This window comes from Simochromis diagramma, unplaced genomic scaffold, assembly GCF_900408965.1.
Source record: "Simochromis diagramma unplaced genomic scaffold, fSimDia1.1 OVJJ01000387.1, whole genome shotgun sequence".
NCBI lineage: Eukaryota > Metazoa > Chordata > Actinopteri > Cichliformes > Cichlidae > Simochromis > Simochromis diagramma.
In genome coordinates this window covers 8,106,869-8,133,751 of record NW_024387152.1, presented here as the reverse complement: position 1 = coordinate 8,133,751, position 26,883 = coordinate 8,106,869, and the positions used below count along the sequence as shown (strand labels likewise).

Genomic DNA, 26,883 nt, shown 5'->3' with positions numbered 1-26,883 from the left:
ACAGACAGCGTGTGGAGGAGTGCCATATGCAGTGTACACCTCTGTAGAAATCTAATAAGACTGTGAGTAATTTTTTTCAAAGGACAAAACTAATTTGTTATACAGGCAAGTAATTATGAAGAGTTATGAAGAGTTACTTTTCCCAGTACAGATAAGTGCCTACACTGGGAACTAGTGGACAAAACATTAGTTTGACAAGGTTATGGAGCAGTTAAAAAAGATGACCGCTTTTTGCAATGACAGCGAGTTTTGCAACCTAATTGCTTCTGGCTGAGAGGACACCTGATACTACATCCACACTGAGTAAAGTGAGCTCATTTAAACTGAATGGGAACAAGGCAGAGAATGAGAAAAGATGAACTGAGAACAGAGAGAAACGAGTAGCCAGCTGGTAAATCACAGTTATGGATCACAGGAGAAGCTCCACGGGAGGTTTTCACCTCTTTCCTTCCCATCATTCTTTCTTCTTTTCATTATGAGAGGCGCGTCCCCGAAAAGAGGCGAGGCTCATTATTCATGTGCTCGACTCTGCTTCTAATTCACACAATCGCAACACACACTGGGCAGCTGCTGCCATATGCCATGTAAAGTGTGTGTGTGTGTGTGTGCGTGTGTGTGTGTGAAGGATGTTAGAGGGGGGGCTTTTCCAGCAAGTGGCTCTTCTGTCATTGACTGCCTGTCTGAATAGCAGGACGTGTTCACCTCGCACTCCCTCTGTCTCTCTCTCTTTCTCTCTCTCTCTCTCTCTCTCTCTCTCACACACACACACACACACACACACACTGTGCCACCTCTGTCACCTCCACCCTGTGTTAAATATGCATCACTACTGCATCACTTCCAAACTGGACAGATGAGCAGCCGGCCAGTGGCCACCTGCTGGCCTCCTCAGGATCTCATTGGGTTTTTGGGGGGGGGGTTGCTGGGAGGCGGAGGCAGGGTTATAAACAGCCTGTGGCCTGCCCCACCACATTCACAACCCCCCCTTCATACTCTCTCTGTGGAATGGATCGACGGAAAAGCAAAAGGCCGAGGGCAGCAGGCAATCAGAGTGTATGCGAGCGGGAAAAAAAGCAATGAGGACGCCAGACGACCTTAAGACTGTCCCTTTCTTTTTTTTGTTCCTGTCTGATGCTTATCTGTCTCTCTCTTTGTGCGTGTCTATGCATGACTGTGTGTGTGAGTCTGGGCTCATGTTTTTCTGTACTCGTGTTTCCTCTTTTTTTAGCTTTCTTTTTTTGTCATCTCTCCTGACCTCCGTGCTCACCTTTTCATCTTTCCTGTCTCTCTTTCTTTCTCTGTTTCAGTCACACACACACACACACACGCACACCCATATGCATGCACACATGCACACAAGAGCAGTAATTCTCCAATCTGTGCATCCCCTCCAATCCTCACACACATGCACAGTGCACGCACAGTTTCACTGGCTGTTCCCATGGAAACCAGAAAGAACGCTGGCCTCTGCCTGGAGGCTCGAGGCAGCGAGGAGACTTCCCATGAGGAGTCAGACGGTTATTGATCCATCACCACATGGAGACCAGCCTACTTGCATCGCACACACACACACACACACACACACACACACACACACACACACACACACACACACACACACACACACACACACTGCTACTTTGGCCAGAAGAAGAGATCCACGTAAACAGTCCTCAGTTATAGCTTTACCAGAGTTTAAGAACAGTAAAAAGTCGCACTTTGGAAAAATAAAACATCATGTCAGGAGTCATCACTGATAAACAGTAACATCCCACCAGCTGTGTCTCTAAGCTGTTTAGAGATACAGTATTTTAAGTGTTGGATGTCACTTTCCCAGCCCATGTATGGGTGGAGGAAAAAAACAAAACAAAACTGCAAAGCTTTCATAATGATCATTCCAACAAAATCTCCCAGGAAATGTGAGAAAATGTTACAGCTGAGTAATGAAAGAAAAGTCCCCGAAGTCATGTGAAAATTCCAGTTCATGAAATTTCTTGTTGTTGTGCGTAACATACAGGAAATGCAGCACTGCTTCCCCCCAAGCAGAGCGATTTTTGAAACGCAAATGAACGCCTGCTCTCTGCCTCTACTGATTCAATTTGAATGTGGGTTCACAGCACGTCTCTCATTGCACACTTGCGCTTTTTTCAGCATAAAATAGTTTCTGTCAGCAGCCTTTTGTTTTGTAGGAGTTAACAAAACATCAGGCCATTTCAAACCCATCAAACAATCAGATGAAACTGCGTGAAAGACACGTTACTTTCCTGTTTAGAGAATACTGTTAGATATTCAGTTCATGTGTGCATTAATGCAGCTATTAATGGGTTGCAGAGCAGACGGCAGCAGAGTTGATCTGCGGCAGCACCCAGCTGTTCCTGACCCACATTACCTCAACTAACCCGGGAATAAGATTTTCTCATTTGAATTAGGTCTGCTTAATTCTAACTCCATGACGAGTGGTGTGCTATTAAAGGCTGCACACTGACTCATGATATTAACAAGCCAGAGCCAGAGAGTTCATTTTTTTAGGGTACTGCCAGTGTTGTGCAGCAGGCAGCTTTCCATGGTCCTGAACAACCAGAACAAACAGCACTGTAAAGCATGTCTGCAATGCATCCCTGTTTTCTGTTTGTTGTTTTGCTATTTGTGTGTGTCTGTGTGTTGTTTTAGTGTCAGTGCCATCACTTTGAACTGACATGTAAAAAATTAGCAGTTGTAGAAATGACAGCTTCAATATTTTTCTCCACTGACATACAAACCAAAATAATGAATGAAAAGTAAAGAATACATCCTTTTCAGACATAAATAGCTAGCACTTTTCACCCATTGAACTGTACCTGTGAAAAAGAAATCTAGGGGAAATGGAAAAAGAAAAAGGAAAAGAAAAATATTCATGTGTTGAGCAACACTTTGTCAGCCTCGTCCTGCTCACTCTATAATGGCAGACCGGTCTAAAACAGGAATCTGCCCCACTTATCGAGATGCATTTGGTCCATTTATATTAAAAATATAGCTTTTTTTCTCAGACTTTCAGATAGTTGGATAGCTTTATGTAATTGCATGACCTGAGTGAGTAGGCTTCTTTTTGTTGTCAAGTTGTACCTGTAATCATAATACATAATACATACATACATAATACATACATACATAATACATAATGCGGCTGACAAGTTATGGTGTAATTTCCCTCCATTTCACATGTAAATACAGTATTGTGCAAAATTTTAGGCAGGTGAGGAAAAAATGCTGTAAACAAAGAATGCTTTCAGAAATATAAATGATTGTTTATTGGCCTATTCTGCAGCAGGACAACGACCCCAAACACACAGCCAAAGTCATTAAGAACTATCTTCACCGTAAGGAAGAAGTACTGGAAGTGATGGTATGGCCCCCACAGAGCACTGATCTCAACATCATCGAGTGTGTCTGGGATTAGATGAAGAGACAGAAGGCTGTGAGGAAGCCTACATCCACAGAAGGTCTGTGGTCAGTTCTCCTACAGATGTTTGGAACAACCAACCAGCCGAGTTCCTTCAAAAAATGTGTGCAAGTGTACCAAGAAGAATTGATGCTGTTTTGAAGGCAAAGGGTAGTTACACACCAGATATTGATTTGATTTATATTTCTCTTTTGGTCATTCACTGCATTTTGTTGACTGAAAAAAATAAATGATTAACACTTCCAGTTTTTGTTTACAGCATTTTTTCCTCACCTGCCTAAAATGTTTGCACAGTACTGTATCGAAAATTTAAGGTGCAATTTGTAGTACCTAAGATGATCACTTCTAATAAAATGTCAATTTTAGGTGCAGTTAGAAAAATGAAACAATAACTGATAGTTTTATAGGAGAAGTTTTTAAGTCATGGAGCTTTTTAATTAAATTCTAAAGAGCTTTGAACACAAATGAAATAAATGCACCTGTAAATAAAATAATGGATTTGTCTCACTGTGGAGGGCCACAAGTTGCCACAAGTGCCAAATTATTTAAATAAATACACCATTAAGTAATTAATTGAAATGGCAAATTTATAATGTTTCAAATGAAATGAACTGATATTTAATTAATTCTCTATACTCACTTATTTCCAATTAGATTTTTTAAAATTTGAATGACACGTTTAATTCATTATGTAATGATGTAGTTATTTAATTCATTTGGACACTCGTGGTGCTCCAGTTCTCAGCCCTAATAAATAATGCGTATTGACAATTTAAGACATAAAAGTCACACTAATGCAGCACAATAGCCTTAACAACAACAATGTGTAATTACAAGCTTAGAAGGAGAAACATTTCCTTAAAATGTCTTTAAGGTACAAAAAGAATGCTCACATATTACAGTTGATGTCTGCTTTCTTTTAAAATATCCCTAAAGTATTTTGAGTAGTATTATTAGTCGTATGTTTTTCTCCTTAAGTATGTGTAAGTTTATGCTTACACACCACTCTGCATCATGAGTTATTATTAACCTCTTCTTTCCCTCACCCCCATCTGCTCACGGCAGAGCCTGAGCCTGGTTCTGCAGGAGGTTTCTTCCTGTTAAAAGGGAGTTTTTCTTTCCCACTGTCTCCAAGCACTTACTCAAAGACAATCATTTGATGGTTGGGGTATCTCTGTATTATTGTAGGGTCTTTACCATAGATTATAAAGCGCCTTGAGGCATCTGCTGTTGTGATTTCAAGCTATATAAATAAAATTTATATATTGAATTGATTTGAAAATTACACCCTTGTTTCATAAGAATTACATGGTAAATGCTGTGAAGTTACACCATAAATCATAGGCTGTTATGAAGTGGTACCATTGTTGACAATGATACACTCAAAATTAACATTCTTTATTAAATCTCCATTATGTGGACTTCCCCCCCTTCTTTTCTTCTCCTCCATCTCACTCTTTCCTCTCTTCCCCATTCTATGTTTTTAACCTTAAGCTACCATTTCACGTCTCAGATTAAGCACTTGTTGCAGCTGTATTTCTTGCAGTGGTTACACTTTCTTGAATATCAATATCCACATTCATGTTTAAAAATGTTAGCTTAGCTATTTCACAGATAATAGCCAGTGTGGGCAGAAGGAAACCTCCGGGGGAAAAGAAAAAAAATCCCACAGAAATTTTTCAAGATTTATGCGTTACAGCAGCTTATCATTCTGCCCATTTCTCAACCCTTCCACCCTCCTGCCATCGACCTCTCTCTACCTCTCTCTGATGTCAGTGTCCCACTGGGTCCTGTAGTAACTGTCTGTCAGTCATTTTTGTTTAGTGTTTATAGCCAGTACCTCCTCTCTGATCCATTCTAAATAGCTGTAAGTGGCACAGCACTCCCTCCACACTGTCACTCAGCGCTCCGTCAATTAGACTTCACCTAATTAATCTGTCCAGTTGCTCAGAATAAAAATAAAGGTACACAAAACAGTTGCACATGCAAGAATGTGAATGGTAAATCCTATTAGGCTGTAATTAGAGAAATAAAAAGGAATTATCAAATAAAATGTAAACACGATTTTTAAAATTTTGTGTTTATTTAACGAGGCATGCCGAATCATTTGTGTTTGCTTAATTAGAGCAACAAAGAAGCAGGAATCGGCCGCGGCTGATTTACGTCAGATTTTGATTTGATTTGACAGCCAGAGCTATTTATAATGTCGTTTTCAAGGGTGGACTGGGGATTCTTCAAAGTCTTAATATCTGTGATGTAATAAGACTGAATATTACTGAGGGCTGAACACATGGAGTTATCACTAGAAGTCCACATTTTTGGTAGTTCACGCACTCCTCTAGGAATGTGTGTTTTTGTACTTCCAGTGTGTTGTTTAGGTTTAATGAGGGTTTGTCAGGTCACTCGCTCTTCATTAGAGTCTCTGAGCAATAAACTGTTAATTAGCCAATACCGTACCAAGGCTGTAACCACAGAGTCAAAGTGGGTCAACAGTAAGTGTGAGTGTCATAGGTCTTCTATAGGACCTCTGCAAGTTACATAAATTATACATGCATGGCAACATACAGTAAATGGCTGAAACGTCATTCAGGCTACACGTGGGATTTCTCAGAGATAAAACAGAGTGAAAACATTACATTTACAATAAGCCTGTTCTTAGTTGCTGGCTGAATCTCCAGGTTATTAACTTTCCAGGTAACTTTACTATGACAGCTCTGTGTTGGAGATGGATTGAATAACACTATTTCACCTGAACTGACAATAGAAATGGCTGTCTTACACTTTTAAGAGAAAATATCATTTACTTAAAGGAAAAAAAACCCATCAAAACTAAATTTTTCATGCCTGCTCTGGCTGAAGTATGGTGTTAACTTTCTCAACATCAACAACTGGTGGCAACATTAATGAAGCTTAACTTTCGTTAGGGACCTGGGTCTGGGGACCCAGGGTTCATGAGCAGGCTATGGACTTGTTTATTTTGGATGGTCATGTGTGTGCTGCTGTCCCTTTGTTCTTGTGTGTGTGTGTGTGTGTGTGTGTGTGTGTGTGTGTGTGTGTGTGTGTGTGTGTGTGTGTGTGTGTGGGCCACCAGAACTGTCTTGCTGCTGCCGGACCCGGGGCAGGCCACCTGAGGTGATTTGTTATTGTCGCCGCCCACCGGGTCAACCGCTTGATCTGTTTTGTTACCACTGCTGGAAGCGCGGTCAGGCATCTGAAATGTTGAACTGAGATTCTTTTCGTTAGCTTGAGAAAATTGGTTTCTGGCCCTCGGTCCTGGACCCCACACCATCCGCCCTGGGTTGTTGCACTTTGTTATTGGATTAGTTGGTCTTTTTTTGCATCACGAGCCGGCCCTCAGAGGGGGGGGGGGGGGGGACGGTGTTATGTCAAGGACCCAGGTCTTGGGACCCAGGGTCACTCTGCTTAGGGAGAAGCATTTCCTGTATGTTACGTACAAGAACAAGAAATTTCATGAACTGGAATTTTCACATGACCTCGGGGACTTTTCCTTCATTACTCAGCTGTGACATTTTCTGGTATTTCCTGGGAGATTTTGTTGGAATGATCATTATGATCATTATGTCAGTGTTTCTCAGTGATGACTCCTGACATGATGTTTTGTTTTTCCCAAAGTGCGACTTTTTACTGTTCTTAAACTCTGGTAAAGCTAAAACTGAGGCCTGTTTAAGTGGATCTCTTCTTCTGGCCAAAGTAGCAGTGTGTGTGTGTGTGTGTGTGTGTGTGTGTGTGTGTGTGTGTGTGTGTGTGTGTGTGTGTGTGTGTGTGTGTGTGTGTGTGTGTGTGTGTGTGCGTGAGTGCATGTGCGCGTGTGTCCGTCCGTCCGTCCTGGTTTTCCTGGGACACCAGGCCTGGAGGGTTGTTCCTGCTATGGAGGCATAATCACACACCTGCAGCTGATCAAGGTTCATCGGGGAAGCTACTTAGCAGTGTGGCTGAGCTCCCATCAATGCTGGATCATGGCGTGAGACTTCGCCTCAGTTTCCCAGCTAGTCATTCAGTGAGTGTGAGCTTGCCACATGGAAAGTGTTCTGAGATTCCCCAGGAGGAGTGCGGAAATAAGAGGGCAGCGAGCACGGGGTTCACGGACACTAGGAAGCGAGGACATGGAACATCCCCACAGTTTGCCTACTGGTGGTGGTCAGAGGGCCCGGTGGTGCCAGTGTTCGACAGCCTCGCCTCTGTCAGTGCGCCCCAGGGTGGTTGTGGCTACAATGTAGCTTGCCATCACCAGTGTGTGAATGTGTGAATGGGTGGATGACTGGATGTGTAAAGCGCTTTGGGGTCCTTAGGGACCAGTAAAGCGCTATACAAATACAGGCCATTTACCATTTACCATTGCATACCATGGCAGGAAGTGAATAATGTTTCTATCCTCACTTTGGATTTTTGAAAATAGATTTTTATTATCTCAGAATATTTTGGAGTCGAAGAGTGTGGCTGTCCCCTCCTATATATATTAGGATTATGTCCTTGGTTGATGGTGTACTCCTCGGTGCAAATGAGATCTTTGTTGTTTAATGGGCAAATAATTTTATTTTGGTATTCAGCCGGGGTCTGTTTATATCGGAGCAAGTTTCTAAACCAACAGGCTGTTCAAGTTTTCACAATTTTCTGTTATTAGAGTCGATATAATTGACTGTCTATCCTCAAGAATAGGACCCAGAATTACTTCATGCCAGAAAATGTTCCTCGGTGGATTCGCTGTTGTCTGGATTTTATGTGCCCTGATAAACTGGAGGCTATTAATACCTCAAAGTCTTTCAAGGGCAAATCGGGATTAAATAGTTATAATGTGAAGGGAATTTTTATTTACGTGAAATATGCTTTTTAAATGGCACCTCCCATGGTATTGGTATAGAGAGTATAAGATGAGCTGTACATGCACACTTTGATATTAGCCTATCAAAGAGCTCTGTTACTTTGTAGTGTGTGCTCTAAAAGTGGTTACGTCTTAATATCTCAAGCGCAAACTCTCATGCCGCCAAAAATTTGAATGCCTCAGATTGCTTCATCCTGAAAACAAAGATCCCTAATTACCAGCGATTTTATAGTCTGGCCCAGTTTTAGGACAATAAAATTTCAATTTAAGAATTTAGTGTTAAACGGTTAATGTTTTCTTTGAAATCTGCAGACTTCTTCTTTTGTCAGCTGCAGACACGGGAAATATAACATAGCTTTTGCATAACTGAGCTGCATTCTCACACTGAAAGAGGATAACAATAAGATTTAATTACTGGTAATTGTGCTGCAGTGACTGAAATTAAAACTGTAACAGCCTTAGTGTGGTAATTTCCTAGCGAGGAATGCTGTAACAATATGCTATTTCAGTTTCTGTAGTTTTGGTGACAGTGCAGCAAAAAAAAAAAAGACCTCGCTTTAATTGGAGGCTCAGTCTCCCATGTCGGCAACCACCTGCCCTGATTAAGCGCGCCATGGGCCACTTTGACCTCTGACCTTCACTGACGGATAGCAAAGAGAAGCTTCCGCGGTGTTTCTGAAAAAGCTATCATTACATCTAAACTGTCATTGCTGAATGGGTAAACTGCATAATACCTGTCACACTGTTTCTCACGCTGCCTAGTCACAACTTGTCTAGACATCCTCATGCTCCCCCGACACGTTCCCCTTCCAAATCCTGTTAACGCCGCCAGCCTGCGCCACAATAACCTACATTCCACAGTAATCACACTCACTGACACTGGCGTGCGAGGATGTTGGAAGCACGACAGAAAAAAAAATGGCAGCAAATCCCAGGGACAGAGCGCGAGGGTGGAGGCAGGCTGCTGACACCCAGAGAGGGAGGGAGAGGACTTTTCTTTTCTTTTTTTGTTTATTTTTTAGTGCATCCAAATCTTTTCTGGAAAATGAGAATATGCATTTCGGAGTACCATATTGCTGTGGCGGTGCTCCAAGCTTCTATCAGCTTTGAGGACAAAAGGAAAGAAAGAAAAAGAGAGGCAAGGCTCCAGGCTGACTGAGCCACACACAGACGGATAAACCCACATTCACTGTAGGAACGTTATCTGTGACATTTGTATTTGATTTACACAGCTGCGGTTACATCTCAGCTTAAAGAGGAAAGACAGCTCATTACGATATTTGACCAGTGTGTTTGTGTGTGTCTGTTATAACTGAGGTGTAATCACGTTACATCATGCCCACTTTGAATGTAACGTCCTGTACTACGTATTCTAACTGAATAATAACAGTAAGTCAGAACAATTAGAAAACAATGTTGCATGCACATAGATGGTTGACACAGCTGTTTCACTAGTATCACAGATTAATTCATATCTCTATATTACCTTTGGTCAGTCATTCTTAACACCCGTTTCTCCAGTTGCCTTATAAAAGTCCAATATATTAAATGCTGTCTAGTTAAATAAGAACAAAAATCAAAAAGGAGGTTCAGTTATGCCTGAGCTTCATGTAAGGGTGGATTCTCATTTTACATTTTGCATGCTAAGACCAGGGCTCATCAAACGTTTTAGGGCAGGGATTCCTTTGCAAAATAAAATAAATCTAGTTCCCACTCTCACTGCCCAAAATGCCAATTAAAACAGAATGAACCGACTTGCAAATCTTATAAACTTGCATTTTATTCACAGTATTATGTTTAACGTGGAGAAAATGATCATGTTAAGAAAAACATTGGCTCATGTTGATTTTGATGGCAGTAACATATCTCAAAAAAGTTGGCGCAGGGCCATTGTTGTTGTTGTTGTTGTTGTTTTTAAAACAACATCTGGGAGATGAGAAGACCAGCTGCTGGACTGTTGGAAAGAATTGAATTGAGGTTGTCTCACACAGGTGACTTAATATGCTATATTTGCTAAGCATTTCCCATCTGCACATGTGCAATTTTATTTAATATTGCAGGATATTTTTCAACTGATGGAAAAATTATTTTCATACCATGTTGAGAACTACTGAGTCAGACAAGACTACACGACTAAAACCTCAAGGGAATGAGAAATGAAAGAATTGCTCCGGTTTGGGGATTTCCCCTCATCTTTCTATCACCTTCTATCAAATGTAATAGAAATCAGTGTAACATACAGACTCAAGGAAGGCAAGGACGTGTGAATGCGCATGCATCCACAGATGCTGGCAGCACCATAGGGCTCAGATTTTGGATGCCTTTTTCTTTTCTTTTCTGGGCGCTGATGCCAGAACAGACTGACACGCCTTGTGCATCTCCTCCCATCAACAGGAATAAATCACATTCAGCTTCATCCGTGTCATTAGAAAAACTGCACCACCCAGCCGGCATTACAAATTGGTACTGAATGGGAAGATGGTGAGTAGATAGGGGAAATTTGTAGCCAGCATATTTGCATAATTTTTTTCTCAATAAGTATCAGGAAATGGATCTGCCCATTTAACCATGAGCGAATTAGTGTTAAATTAGGAATGTTGTCGGATTGCGCGCATGTGCCTTTAACACTGATATCGTCACAATAATCTTAGAGTAAAAAGTGGAGGTGACACCTCAGGGACTCCCCCCTCTTTCTCTCTCTCTCTCTCAGTGTGTGTGTGTATCTGTGAATTACTCGTGGATGCAAGAGAGAGATGACGTCACTTTTCCTTGAGCTAACCTAAGCTTACATCACCGCACTAGAATATAAGATGCTGCTTGACCGGGTGAGACCAAAGCACATGCAAATGGAGAAGAAGAAAAAACGGAGAAATTGATGTATTTCCAGGAAATGAAACATCCCGAATATATCAATGAAGCAAAATGATTTATTACAGAAGGACTAGACTGAACAGTCTTTCCCCTTGCAGTAAAGTTTCTAAAAATTACTTTTTCTTCTATAATCCATCCAAAACTGCTCGTGTAAATTTCTCTTTTTTAGCATGAAAAATGAAATAAATTCAAAGTCTAATTTCTAGGACTTCATTGCTGAAGTCCTAGAAGGTGAAAGGTGACAGACCTGGGGGGGAATGTGTTAGGAAGACAGTACGGCAGCTGATACGGCGATGACGGCGAGATTGTGTAAGATAAGGGTTTTTTTTCTAGCTCATATTCCAGTTGTGGACATGGCGACCGCCGCGGGTGCTGTGTAACAGCCCTGCGCACCGGAGCCAACCATTATCAGAGAGAGAGAGAGAGAGGCTATAGAGATGCAAGCAATAGGGGGAGGGGTGGAAAAGGAGAGAGGAGGAGAGCGTGATTGTGTGAGTGTGTGTGGATGGGTGGATAGTAGCTTGCCACAGCCACTGCTAGAGGAGCGCGCACACACATACATGCGGACTCACACACACACACTCTGAAGGCTAGTGTGTGAGCCAGCCAGTCAGTCAGTCGGTGTGAGTGTGTGAGCCATGTTGGATGTGAATGAACGGGAGGAGAGATGCTGCTGCCGCGCCGCTCCTAACGCTCAGACCTCCAGCTCCACGGACCACAGCGGGTAGATGCCAACTCTCCAGGCCGACAGAGAGACGGGGGAGCCTGGGGGAAGGTGTCGGGCGGTGCTGGCGGTCCTGGAACTGGCCACATAGCCGGAACGAAGGACAGAGAGAAGTAACGGGGGAGAAGGGAAGGCACACTCGTGAGAGAGAAAGAGAGAATAGGCAGAGGTGGAAGAGGGAGAAAGGAGGGGAGACACAGAGAAAGGAGAAGACTAAATGGCTGCACCGCTACCGGGCTTTACCCCGCTCCTGCTCTCATCTCTGGCACTCCACCTGCTTCTCCTCGGCCCTTTGTTCGCCTTCACCCCGGGGACGGTGAATACAGGAGGAGTTTCCAACAGATGGATCCCGGGCCTCTGCTATCGAGACGCCGGTAAAGTGAGCCAGCAGCAACAGCAACACCAGTGCGAGGAGGCAAGGGAGTCGCCGAGGGGCAGCTGGAATCTACGCCCAAGCAGGTGGACCGTGGAGCGGATACAGAGAGAGGGATGCTCGGGAGTGCAGCGCGCGGGAGAGACGCTGAGAGGATATCTGCGCGATGGAGCGAAGGGGAGGCGGAAAGAAGGACCGAAAGGAGTCGGGACGTTTTGGAAGACTGCAGACCGCCCTCCGGCTCCATCGCCACCTACTCTCCAACTCCACCCCGGTATTAGGAGCAGGTTGAACTCCGATGGCGTCGGTGGAGGAGAGAGAGTGGAAAGAGGAAGGCTGGGCAGAAAGGGCGTTGTTTCACCTCCCACTTCACCTGTTTCCACCCCCTCGCTGGTTCAAAACGGTAAAAAACGGGCAGTACAAAGGACTAGAGCGTGCGCGCAACGGTGGCCGGCGTCGCGACCACACCTCGCCAAACGTGGTGCCGCCGGAGCCTTTGTGCACGCCTCTGGCCTGAACGGGGCACCCGGAAGTGGAGGGAGGAGAGGGGGAGAGGTGAGGGAGAGGGCTCCTGAGGTGAAGAGACTGCTTGGTGCATGGTGCTCCCTGACACACTGGCCGTGCCTCGACAAACCACCCCTCTCCGTGGCCAGCACTCCGTCACCTGGCCTCGTCCCAGCTGGTTTCTGTCACTGCATTCATTCTCTTTCTGGATACATTTCACCCCAAGCTGATGCTTCAAACACATTCAAACCTACTTTTACCAACAATTCAGACTGTGTCCGGGCATCTCAATTGGATTGCGTGTGTAATTTTCACAACATTCAGCAACAGCTAGTTTACAGGAACGGCAACAAGGCGAAGCGCTGGGATGGCTCAGTCAGCGTGAACAGGAGGGCTGGTAATTGTTCTCATTTGGGCTGGCATAATGTTATCGATCCCAACAGGAGCAGGGAGAGGGGTGACGATAGCGGTTTGACGGGGTGCATTAGAGAGAATGGAGGAGGGCCGAGAGGTGGGGGAGATGAGGGGAGGGAAGCGTACAGGTGTAGCGCGCTGGAGGAGATTAGCAATCTAGGTTGTTGGTTACCTCCTCTCTGTGAAGCAAGGTCTAAGCGTGCCAGAGTTATTCATGAAAGGAAGGAAAGAGAGGTAAATGATGGGAGAGGGGGAGGGATGAGCCACAGCAGCAAACACATTCATTTATCTAATTATCCGGATAATGGTTTGGCTTTTCTGATACTGAAGCTCTCGTGTAGTACTGATAATGAGCTTCAGCGGGGGAAATCAGCACCAGGAACCGAGGGGCAGAGCAGTCAAACCCGGAGAGAGAGCAGGGCGGACAGGGTGGGTCCCAGTGGTGGCTCTGGTTGTGTAGACAGAGAAGAAATGGGGGGTGGATATTTAGCTGAATTTACGACACCCGAGGGAGGCATAGCTCCGAGGAAGCGCCTCATCCAAATTGCCCTCAGCAGCATTATTTCAGAGACGCCCTGCCAGCAGTCCCCATCCAACAAAACCACAGTCCCCCAAAACGCGTCAAAATACTCTGAATACTCTGGCTCTGAAGTTACTGAAACAGCGCCCACTCAAACAGAAACAGACGAGAGCTGGGAAAGTGGGAGACGAGTCACAGCGCTCAGTCTGTCTGCTGGAAAAGTGAGAGCAACTTCAGAGACACAGTCTGCCGGTGACTCAGGCTTTTCCTCGCCTGCTAAGTTTCCCGCTACATCTCCCAGTCACTCTGAAGCAGCAGTGCAGCCTGCAGCAGAGTACTTGTCGCTCGTCTCGGCAGTTAACCTGACCACATGGTCTGCGCGTTCGCTACACTCCCCCCGTGTAGAGGAGCTTTCAGCACGACGGACAGCTCCTCCAGACGCTGAGCGCGTGTTTTTGTGGAGCAAGTCCAACACTAATAATAATAATAATAATAATAATAATAATGATAATAATAATAATAATAATGAGGAAGAGGAGAGAGGCGGTGGGGGAAATAGATATGAGTCTGAAATAGAAAATTCGCTGTGGCCTGGTCAAACGCAGTGGGAAAGCGCGCAGAGAGCGATGGCTCACCCAGGATGCTCTGGTAGCATTTCCACTGACTGCTCAGCTACCGCGCGCGAGGACGGTGCACATATGCAATTAAAACCCGGTAAGCAAGTGCCACTAGAGCCCGAAGGTGTCAGACAGGCAACGGGGCGGCAGATGGGAGATAAAGGAGAAAGGCAGAGGGAGGAAGAGGGCTTTGAGGGGTCCGCTGTTGCTGTTGCCTCTGTTTGGGGAGGAAAATTACAGGTGGGGGAGGGCCAGAGAGAGGCGCGGCTGATGGGAGGGAGAGAAACAGGGGCAGAGGAGGAGGAGGAGTGGGAGAGGGGAAGGAGAATAACAAAGGCAAGCCAGGCAGAGGAGAATGAGGCAAAGGGAGAGAAGGGTCAGGACAGGGGCAGTAGCACCACCATCACACAGCCAGATAGCAAAATAGGGAAGAAAGAAAGCCAGGGGGATGAAAGCCACCAGGGAGGAGGCAGAGGGGAGGTGGAGGGAAAGGAAAAGAAAAAGCACAGTTCAAGGGGAGAGAGGAGCCTGGAACGACTGATAATCGTAGCAGATGATGATACCTCACAGGGAGAGACTGAGAGAAAGATTTTCATGCCATGGTCTCGCTCGAAACGTGCAGCCAATAGGCATCCCCATTTCTCCCAGTACACCTACCAAGTACATGTGGCTGAAAACCAGCCGCCTGGCACATCAGTGATCATCATGTCCGCCTCAGACCCAGATGGAGGAGATGCAGGCAGGCTGAGCTACACAATGGCCCCGCTGATGAACAGTCGATCATCCGACTACTTCCACATTCACCCAGACACCGGCCTCATCACCTCCACTCAGATTCTTGACCGAGAGCATATGGACCTACATTATTTCCGAGTCACAGCGACTGATCATGGCTCCCCTCGCCTCTCTGGCACCACAATGGTGTCCATCACTGTTTCAGACCGGAATGATCACTCTCCTATATTTGAGCAGTCAGAGTACAGGGAGACGATTAGGGAGAATGTGGAGGAAGGCTATCCCATACTACAGCTGAGAGCGACTGATTCAGACTCCCCATCCAATGCCAATATTCGTTACCGGTTTGTTGGTGACTCAGCTACAATGGCACGGGCGGCCTTTGAGATTGACCCTCGCTCTGGCCTCATTACAACCCGTGGGTCAGTGGACCGGGAAACGAATGAACACTACACCCTGCAGGTGGAAGCCAGTGACCAGGGGAAAGATCCGGGGCCCCGCTCTGCTACGGTTAAAGTTTTCATCACCGTGCTGGATGAAAATGACAATGTGCCACAGTTCAGTGAGAAACGCTATGTGGTGGCAGTGAAGGAGAATGTCAGGCCTCATTCTGAAATTCTCCGTGTCAGCGCCACAGACCGGGACAAAGATAGTAATGCTGTTGTTCACTACAACATCATCAGTGGCAACAGCCGTGGGCAGTTTTCCATTGACAGCGTCACTGGTGAGATCCAGGTGGTGGCACCACTAGACTATGAGGCCGAACGAGAGTACACGCTCCGCGTTCGCGCACAGGACAACGGGCGGCCACCTCTTTCTAACAACACTGGGATTGTCAGCGTCCAAGTGACAGACGTCAACGACAATCCGCCCATCTTTGTCTCCACACCATTTCAGGCATCAGTGCTTGAGAGCGCCCCGATTGGTAGTTCAATCCTCCACATCCAGGCCATTGATACAGATTCTGGTGACAATGCTCGTCTGGAGTACAGGCTAACTGGCACAAGCTCTGACACCCCATTTGTTATCAATGCCGCAACAGGCTGGGTCACCGTCAAGTCTATTCTTGACAGAGAATCTGTGGAGCACTACTTTTTTGGCGTGGAGGCCAGGGATTATGGCATGCCCCCTCTTTCCGCTACAGCCAGTGTGACTATAACAGTGATGGATGTTAATGACAACCGCCCTGAGTTCCTCCAAAAGGAGTACTATGTCAGACTGAACGAGGATGCAGCGGTTGGCACCAGCGTAGTGACTGTCACAGCTGTGGATCGTGACGTCAACAGTGCCGTGACCTACCAGATAACAGGAGGAAACACCAGAAACCGCTTTGCTATCAGCACGGCGGGAGGGGGTGGGCTTCTCTCTCTAGCTCTCCCACTGGACTACAAACAGGAGCGGCGCTACGTTCTCACTGTCACTGCTTCAGACAGAACCCTCCATGACACCTGTCAGGTGCACGTCAACATCACAGACGCCAACACACACCGCCCTGTTTTCCAAAGCGCCCATTACTCTGTTAGTGTGAACGAGGACCAGCCACCTGGAAGCACCATAGTCGTGATCAGTGCCACAGACGACGATGTTGGCGAGAATGCTCGAATCACGTACTTCCTCGAGGACAATATCCCGCAATTTCGCATCGACCCAGCAACAGGAGCCATAACGCTCCAGGCAGAGCTTGACTATGAAGACCAGATGACCTACACGTTGGCTATAACAGCCAAAGACAACGGCATACCGCAGAAATCCGACACGACATACGTTGAGGTGAATGTTAATGATGTCAATGACAACGCTCCTCAGTTCCTCAGTCCCAGGTATCAGGGAACAGTGAGTGAAGATGCCCCTTCCTACACCAGTATTCTCCAAATCTCAGCCACCGATCGGGATGCACACGCCAACGGTCGTGTTCAATACACCTTCCAAAACGGTGAGGATGGGGGTGGAGACTTTACCATTGAACCAAAATCCGGGATCGTCCGAAATAGCAGACGTTTGGATCGCGAGAACGTGCCATTCTATGAGCTCACTGCTTACGCTGTTGATCGTGGTGTACCCTCTCAGCAAACTCCTGTCCACATCCAGGTGACAGTCCTCGATGTGAATGACAACGCCCCTGTATTCCCCGCTGATGACTTTGAGGTTTTAGTAAAAGAAAACAGTGCTGTGGGTTCTGTGGTGGCACAGATAACAGCCACCGACCCTGATGAGGGTGCCAATGCTCAGATCATGTACCAAATTGTAGAGGGCAACATCCCAGAGATCTTCCAGATGGACATCTTTTCAGGAGAGCTCACGTCACTCATTGATCTTGACTATGAGACGCGCAACGAGTATGTCATTGTGGTCCAGGCCACGTCAGCACCTTTAGTCAGCCGTGCTACTGTCCGAATCCGATTGGTGGACCAGAACGACAACAGGCCAACTCTACAAGACTTTCAAATCATTTTCAACAACTTTGTGTCCAATCGGTCCAACAGTTTCCCCACCGGGGTAATAGGGAGGGTACCTGCCCACGATCCTGACGTGTCAGACAGACTGTACTACACCATCGAAAGGGGGAATGAGCTTCACCTGCTGCTCCTGAATCACACCAGCGGAGAGATCCGACTGAGCCGAAAACTGGATAACAACAGGCCGCTGGTGGCTCCCATGCTGATCTCCGTCACGGGTAAGAGACCATGAAGGGAAAAAAGTGAGAGAAGGGAGGGAGGGTGCATGTGTGTGAGTGTGTGTTTGCAGTCAGTTTAGGTTGCTCTGCAGCTTTATTCAGTGTAAAAAATATTGTGACGATAAGGAGTCCAACGCCACAGGTTTGTAAGTGAGTGAGAAAGTGGGATGACAAGGCTGCATGCCACTTGGCTGAGCTCTTTGCATTACTTCTACCTTTTCCTTTTGTGTCTTTCTTTTGTCCTTATCAACGATACATGTTTTAAAAAGTATTTTTAAGTGGGCTGTCTGAAACCCATCCCATGTGCATGTATGGCATGCTGACGCAATGATTTACTGGAGACAAAGCCAAAAAAGAGTAGTATAGACAGATAAAAGAGAAATATTGATCGAAATCGAGCTGTTATTCAGGTTACATTTACCTGAAAGAATGCGAGATAACAGACTGATGTTGGCCTAACACATTTTCAAAGTGTAGTGAGAAAGACATGTTTTCTGTGTAATGGGGACTTTCTGTGGAAACGAAAACACAACAGAGCAGTGAAAACATTCAAAGGATGGGCTGCTGAGGATAATCTTTAATGTGATGTCATATCTAATTTTTGTATCAGTCACCATGGTTGCCATTTTTCCAGACTGTTGTTAGCATTTGGCGTAAAACTGGTGTTTTGTTTTAGGCATTTTTCTTGGTAGAATGGGAACTGCGTGTAGTTATAAGCAGAGATCAATATCACAGCACTGCAAACACAGTTTGATTGGCAGGATCCAGGCTAAGTGCAGTCCAAGTTGCCATAGCAATTTTGCACAATTAAAAATCTATCGAGCCGGGAATCGAGAGCGTGCATGACTCTGACAGGAAGAGTCAGATATCCCTGATATCCCATTAAATTGTCTTACTGCTTCGCAAATGCGCTGTCTCTCCTGATGACATATGCCACAGGATCAGCCTCCGTCAGCTTCTCAACATAACTTGTTCATCACGCGGCCGTGAGATGCGCTGAAGAATGAGATTAAACTGAATTCCTGTTTTGTTTTGTATTTTTCTTAAATTAATATTTTAAGATATTTTTTTCACACTTTGTTGATTGTTTGTGTGTATTTCTCTCTTAGCTTCGGGATAAAAGAATAAAGCCCTTTTAGGGAGGCAGTAAAGATACTGATGTTAATGATCAAAGCCTTTTGAACACAAAGAAAGGGAAGAGGAAAAGAAACGAGTGCAGCATTGTTGTTTTAAGGACCTGGATAGTGCTGTGTTTGTATTCTGTCACAAAACATTAGTAGATGAATGCTGGCTGGGGACTGTGTGTGACCTCCTACCCTATTTACACTGTTCTGATACCAGCAATGATCACGGTTTATACATATTCCACTTGATGTCATTTTGGATGAGCGAGTGAGGGATCCATTGAGCAAAGAAGGAAGTAAGAGGAATGAGTAAATTAAAGCAAACAACCAAGAAATAAGTGATGGAAGAGGTGAAGGGATGAACATGGCTGAGTGAATGAGTCACTCATAGTCAGAGCTGTGGGCGTGAGATAACTATATTAAGGATATCTGTTCTCAGTGACATCATACAGGTCCAAGACAGGAAGAAACTATCTGAGCCAGAGCATTTGGAGCAGTCTGAATCTTCAGCTTGTACACACACTGACCTCAGTATTTATGACTTTGGCCATGTTTAATATTGTAACAACAAAACTCATAATTCACAATATTTGAAATTTAAAACCCAATATCACGTTCTTAACTTACATATGATCATAATAACTGCTCTTTTAATGTAGGATAGACATAATGTCCTAGGATGAGGTCCTGGGCTGAATTGTTATCTCAGTCCGCCCCTGGGGCTGGGGATTTACTGTCACACTCAATTTAAACTGAAGATTAAAAAGAAAAATCATTAAAAAAGGTCGATTGGGTCAATAAATAAGTCACTGAGTAAATGAGCTGGAGTGTGAGCAAAAGTGCAAGTGAACAAAGGAATTAATATGAATTTGTGCGTTTTTAACAAATGAACTAACTTGCGATTAAAGAGGAGCAACGGTGAGTAAGTGAAGAAGTCTGGCAACAAGCAAAACTGCTGAGTGTGTGTGTGTCACAACTGCATGTATGTTTGTATATTTGTGTGCATTCACCCTTGTCTCCGTTGGCGTCTCACAGTGAGCGCTCAGCTCGCTTGAACCAGACTTATGGTTTCATTTCCAATTTTCTCACTGTGTTTCTCTCACGATGAGCATGCTTTGCCCTCTCTCCTCGTTCCTCTCTCTCCCCTCTCTCCATTGCTCCAGGATTTGACAGTTATGAGATTATAATGAAACAACAGTCAGCCAGAGTCAAGCTCGGAGCAAAGCTGTCACTTTCATTGTGTGCTGTGTGTTATCTGTGACTGCCCGTCCCTCCTCTACCCACCACTTTCTTCTCCTTCTCCTTTTATTCTACCCATCTTTGGGTGGATGAATGAATTCTTCATTTTCATCCTTTGTAATAATTCTTCTGTCCATTTTTGTGGCTTTCCTCCATCAGCCATCTTCTTTCTCAGTTTCTCCCTCTTTCTTTCCCTTTGTCCTCTCTTTTCTTCTTCTTTTCTGTTTCCCTCCTTTCCCTTATTCCATATTCACTCATGTGTTATCCTCTCCTCCTCTTCAGTTTCCCTCCTGGCATTCCTCACCTAACTCTCATGGGCTGTTCCTCTTCCATGGTGAAACCCTTTCAGCTCTGCTCTTCACTTCATTTCTCCTCTTTTCAGTTTTCCTCTTTCCCTCCTCCCTCTCCTGGTGCGTGGCTGTGCATGTACTGAATGTGTTGTATACTATCAGCAGGCGTGTGCGAGTGTAGTTTATGTCTGTGCTTCAACAGCTTTTCTTCCTACTCATGCTTGCGCATTATTTGCGTGTGTACAGCACTTCTGTGTGCTTCTGTGTTCATAAGTACGTGTGTGTACTCTCAGGTGGCTCAAAGCATTGCACTTGAGGGTGTATTCATATCTTCTCAATGAATAATATCTATGTACGCCAGAGTTCTGGGACGTCTCTCCTCTCTCTGCCTGTCTTGCTTTCTTACTTCCTCACTCGTCCATACTTTCTTTCCTCGCTGTCTTTGTCTTCCTTTTCCATTTCACTCTCATGCTGTCTTTGACAGTTTGTCTCAGTCTGTCGGTTCTCTGGGTAATTCTTGTGTTCGTAGAGATTAAACACACCATTCATGCGCGTGCTGACAACAGTTTAAGGACACACGAACACACATGCATGAAACTGGCTTTAGGGTCAGCTGGTTGTGGCAGCAATAGCACTGTTTGGCACCCCAACAGGATCAGTTCAAGGTGCCCTTGAGCAAAGTAACCCCCACCCCCCAACTGCTCCTGTAGCCAGCAGCAGAGACTGTGCTTGTGCTGGCAAACTCCCAGTAGTGAATGTGTGTAGCAGTTTTGACTGCACACCAGAGCTTCACTGGAACAGCAAACTCCAGTCTGAGACAAAGACACCACGGCGTCATCATGTTTGAAGGAGTTTGTTGAATAGTCCTTTACCTCAGCAGACAGTTTGAAAAGGCAAAGTAAAACCTCTGATACTTCATAAAATGAATGATGGCTAAATTCTATTTTACTGCTTCAATTTCAGGGTTTTGATATTTTACAAGTTAATGCTGAAATTAATAAATTATATACTACTTGCACCGTGAAAGCTAAACAATAACCCAAATGAGACTGTAAAGCAAAAAAAAAAACCCCCCCAAAAAAACAAAAAAAGGAGTTAGTGATCATTATTGGCATATTTGTCACTGTATACACATTGTATACACTTTAGATTCACTTTAGAAATTAAGGATATATTGATAGTGATGTATTGACTGCACAGATGTTGTGAGCTGGGGCAGTTTGTGTTGTGGATAGTTGGAGCACTGACATATACTCGTATGACATTTACTGTGATTGTGGTACATGGAAGACACACGTGCACTGGCGACTTCATCAGTTACATCAATACTGCTTTATAGTTTTTTGTTGCATGCTTTCAACAAGTTTGAGATGATTTGAGCTTCATGACCCGATGTGTTGTCAGAAAATAGGTACACTGGATACTCAGGTCAAGAATATGTTCTCAAGTATGCAGTGGCCTTTAAACAACAGTCATGTAGTACAAAGGAGCTCAAAGTGTGCCAAGAAAATATCCCCAACACCATTACACCACCAGCCTGCACTTTTAAAACAAGGATGGAAGTATCCGTGCTTTCATGTTGTTTACACAAAATTGTGATTGTAATGTGAATGTTGTAGCAGAAATCAAGATTCATAAGATCAGGCATTATCTGTTCTAAGTCGATAGAGGTTGCTGCCAGTGTGGTCTTCAGCTGCTGTAGCACATCTGCTTCAAGGTTTGCTGTGCTGGGTTCAGAGATGCTCTTCTGCAAACCTTGGTTGTGGTGAGCGGATATTTGAGTAGTGGTTGCCTTCTTATCAGTTTGTAGCAGTTTTTCTCTGACCTCTGGCAGCAACAAGGCATTTTATTCCATAGAACTGCCGCTCCCTGGATGTTCCCTCTTATTCAGATGACTCTCTGTGAATGTTAGAGATGTCTGTGGAGGAAAATCCCAGCTGATCAGCAGTTTCTGAAATACTCAGTCCAGCCCGTCTGTCACCAACAACCAGGTCATGTTCAGAGTCACTTAAATCACTCTTCTTCCTCGTTCTGATGCGTGGTTTGAACTTTAGCAGGTTATCCCGACCATGAGCTTAAATGCATTGTGTAGCTGCCATGTGATTGGCTGATTTTTGCATAAATGAGCATTAAAGCAGTTGTACCTAATGAAGTGGCTGGTGAATGTATAGGAACTTCCACTAAACTGATTTTACCCTGGAGCTTTGTAATGCATGCGTTAGCAACTAACAAACCAAACCCAAATTAGATTACATCAACGTAAACATACATACACGAGTTTAATTTATTTTGTGGTGCATATGGCGTGGTGAATAAACATGTATCATATAAAGTACAGTATAGCAAGCGTACACAGAGGTCAGTGCACAGTGAATTCACTTACTGTACATAGGCCACTCCACTGATGTTAACTATAATCTCACAGATGAGTACACTGATGTTTCACGTGTCAGGCACATTTACATGGAGGTCTGCTGAGAAATCTAAATGCCCCAGAGCATATGCATTTTAATGTTTATTTTTTACTATATTATAATGTGTTTTTACACAGTGTTATAACCCCTGAGGTAAAACAAAATAAACATGGAGTCTACATCATTCATATTTCATCACTATTGTTGATGTCATGGTTGAAATCTGTTCTTGCTGTTCCTATTTTTATTTTTTATTTTTGCCTTTTCTATTTTTTCTATTCCACATGTAGCAGGTCTTTTAGAGGAAAATACCCATATTGTGATGAACAAAATGATTGTTTAAGTAGTTTTCAATGGCATGACATTATTTCATAGTGTTTTATATTTAGATTACATTTACAGCTCACTACACAACTACTGCCATTCTTCTTCTTCTTCTTTTTAATTCTGCACACAACTATTTCGGTCACTTTTATGTGTCTTCCAGGAATTGAAGTAATAAATATCTTCCTCTATGAGATTGACTGACTCACGAGTATGCCTTGGAGCAAAGCTTTCTAGTGTCACAACCTGGCTCAGAAGGGCCATGACTAAAGGAGGAGGCACGCTGTTTATCAAACGCAGCCAAAAAATAAAGCTTGAAGATCAGAAAAATCTGTTGTGCAGCACCTGCATTAGATTGAAATTGTGTGCGTGTGTGTATCATGAGAGAATGAAAAGACAGAACCATAAAGAAGCACGGCAGAAGAGCCAGAGATGTGCAAACATCAGTTTTATAGACTGGGAACACTGGGTGTCCTCCAAGTGTTTAACCCTGAAGTTTGCCTTCAGACATATTTGGATCATGTCATCTAAATGAGTCATTATGTAGCGTAAAATCAGCTTTATTACCTCCTGCCGTGGTTATCCGATCATGGGAAGCTATGCTGATGTTTTTTGCTAAACCATACACATTACTCGCAAGACACACACGGAGCATGAGCGTGTACAAAATGGGCTCAAACCCATATCACCATGAGTCCATGACATGTACAAAAGCCCACTTACCATCCACACTGTGCTACACGTACAGTACATAGCTAACCACAATGTAGCACTTAGAAAAAACTTCCACCAACCCATTAAAGTCCATTAGATGTCCTCTAAATGTCTCAGTCCGAGCATAAGACTGTGGAGTGTCACATACTTTCTTCTCAGGGCGATGCAGAGCCAGATGGCAGGTTTCTCCGGTGGGTAATTAGTGTCATGTAATCATGACATTAAACCTGTAATCTGGACAGGTTTTCATACTGGCCAGTTTCTGTCCCATGTTTCATATCAGTATGTTTTTAAGCTTTGCTCAGCTCTTAATTATGTCATAATTGCAGATATTGGGAAATACAGGTGGTGACTTGTTTTGACGTAAGACCAGTGTTTGTTTATGAGCATTCGTCTGATTTCATGCAGTGGCTTTTCGCTCAGTGAACGTCAGAGACATTTAGTGGTGGATATTAGCTATTTTATGCAAATAAACAGATTAATGAATTGCAGCTGTGTCTGTTCCCCAAGCTTTCATATTTGCAGGATTTGCAGTGAAGGATATTTTAAATGTCAGGTTACTTTGCAGTCATGCAGCTCTACAGGTTTCCACCTGGGATCTGCCCTTTATGAATGAAGTCCACTTGATACATATCTTTCTCTCTCTGCTAAGAGTGTGGTTTGAGTGGCAGAATAACTGCTACAAAACAGCGATAAACAAGGCAGCATTATGCACAGGAGGATTTCCGAGGACATGAAAGAATATTCTGACAGACATTTTTACGGAGTTGAGAGCATTACAAATTCATGCTCCCTGTTGAAAGACTTGCAGCTGCTCTGGGACTCTTCTATTCCTGAAATCTGCTTTTTACACCTTTTTTTGGCACCTACACTCATTCTGAGCAGCCTAACATGAAAACCTGTCCACTTAAAAACGTCTTATTAAGATACGTCTGTGAAGGTTCTCAGTCATCCAGGTCATCGTAGTCAAAGGAGCTTGCAAAGAAAAGCGTCTGGACTTCTTTAAGTTGCTTGAAGACGTTTCACCTTTCATCTGAGAAGCTTCTAAGGTCAATTGGTGGGGAGTCCCAGATTTATTAAGATACCTATTAAGATACCTTCTTATACTGGAGACACATAGTTCTTATCTGTCAATATCTGTCCAGAAAAGAGCTTGAAATAACACAATTTTAAGGCTGAAACTGGTGTAGATTAACCTTTTATAATGGAGGAGCAAAAATCGAATCTTGACATGCAGCCAATTTCTCCAAAACGTCTTGAGCACCCAGTCCTCCACAAGTTTTTTCTTTGAATGCTTGTAACGATTCCTTTTCGCTGAAGAAGAAACATAAAACTCATTAGAAGTTCATCGTGAAACTTCAAGTCTCCTAACCTTTGAGGCACGAAGGAGCCAAGTACTGAACGGCAAGAGGAATCATAAGATTTCATAAACAGCAGGGCTTTTTTATGACCTATTTATGCTCATCTGGGGCTAAAGGAGGATGAGAAAGCACAAACTGGAACATGCTAGAATTTCGGTGCTATGTTTAGCGTTGACTCATCAATAAATCATTACTGCATTAGGTTTACGACTCTAACAGGATTATTGTAAACAAACAAGATCACTACAAGGGGAGAAGCTGGACAGTAACCCAGCCTCTCGAGATGCAGAGTTGGATTTAAAAAGGATGTAGCAGGCTGTTTGGTACCACCTTCGGGACAGCTCGGGATTGCTGTCACTTTTTATAGTGGGGGAAATAATTAGTTGATCTCCTGGTGAATCTGTAAGTTTGCAGTCTCTTATTTTTATGCTCATTTCATTTTAATGGAGAGGGACCAAATAGTTAACATTACACAAAAGTTATGAATTGATTTGGATGTCATTGACTAAAATAAGCATTTGATCTCCAAGCCAAACATGACTTAGCACTTGGTGGAGAAACCCTTGCTAGTGAGCACAGTGGTAAGATATTTGTTTGTAGTTGCTCATCAGATTTGTGCACATCTTAGGAGGGATTTTGGTCCACTCCTCTTTACAGAAATCTCTGATTCCTTCAGGTTTCTTTGCTGTCAGCTGTCAACTTTAAGCCTGTATAGACACTCCTCTGGCTGTATGTTTTAAGTCATTGTCATGCTGAGAGACCCATCTGCAACACTTCAGTGTTCTGCATGAGGAAAGGAGGTTCCTGTCCAACATTTTATGTTACACTGGCCCCTCAATTTATGCTGTACCTTCAGCATAATGTTTTCACCTCCATGCTTGACTGTTGGGATGGCGTTCTGTAGGAAATACGCAGAATTTGTCTTCCCCCAAACACAAGAGCTCATCTGTGCCAGAATTCTGACTGGGTTGTAGGGGATCAAATACATATTTCACTCAATGACACACAAATTAATTTATAACTTTTATATAATGTGTTTTCTCTGGATTTTTGGATGATATTCTGTCTAGAGACTGTTCATTTCTTTGGATGTGAGCAAACTAACAAATTTGTTGCAGTGGGGGATCAAATAATTTTTCCCCCACTGCACATGAACTGAACTGAAATATACTTATGATGGCGTTTCAAATTTGACCTCATACGAACACGTTTGTTATTAATTGGTACTCGGGTGATCAGCTTTGATCACATGGTGCTCCGTAATTGTATCCCTGAATTATTAGCGAAAGAATTGTGAATCACAAGGATATGACACATATTGCTGCTCTTGTAAACAGGGTTTTAATTGGTAGTTAGTTGTCACTGCGTTCTCTAATTCTTTGGGCACGTTCAGGTTGGCTGCGTTTTGGGTTGGCTCTAATTATCCCTGCATTAATTTGGATTTGGTCCGGGTATATGTCACACCAACCCACAGAGGTTTATTTGGCATGGATTGTCTTCCATGCCATAATTTAGGATTACATTTTGACTGTATAATTTACGCTTTTCTGTTTTCAGCTTTTCTCTTCTGATTGACGCTGCAGTAATGAGAAAAGACATGACACATGGTGCAATCGGACTAATAAATAGACACAGACACATTTGATTTTTTTCTTAATTTGATTTCAATCTTACCATATGGAACTTGTCTTTAATGTATTTTTCAT

At 43.9% G+C, this 26,883-nt stretch overlaps 1 protein-coding gene across 2 annotated transcripts in view; it reads left to right on the top strand.

The window, feature by feature from the left end:
• Window positions 1-11,633: 11,633 nt before the first annotated feature.
• The window catches only part of celsr3 (cadherin, EGF LAG seven-pass G-type receptor 3), a 112,856-nt gene continuing 97,606 nt past the window's right edge, over window positions 11,634-26,883 (top strand). For both annotated transcript variants that reach the window (XM_040047298.1, XM_040047297.1), the window contains exon 1: window positions 11,634-17,711. In XM_040047298.1, coding sequence (XP_039903232.1) covers window positions 12,092-17,711 — 5,620 coding nt within the window. In that variant the 5' untranslated portion in view covers window positions 11,634-12,091. The remainder of the gene's footprint in view (window positions 17,712-26,883) is intronic.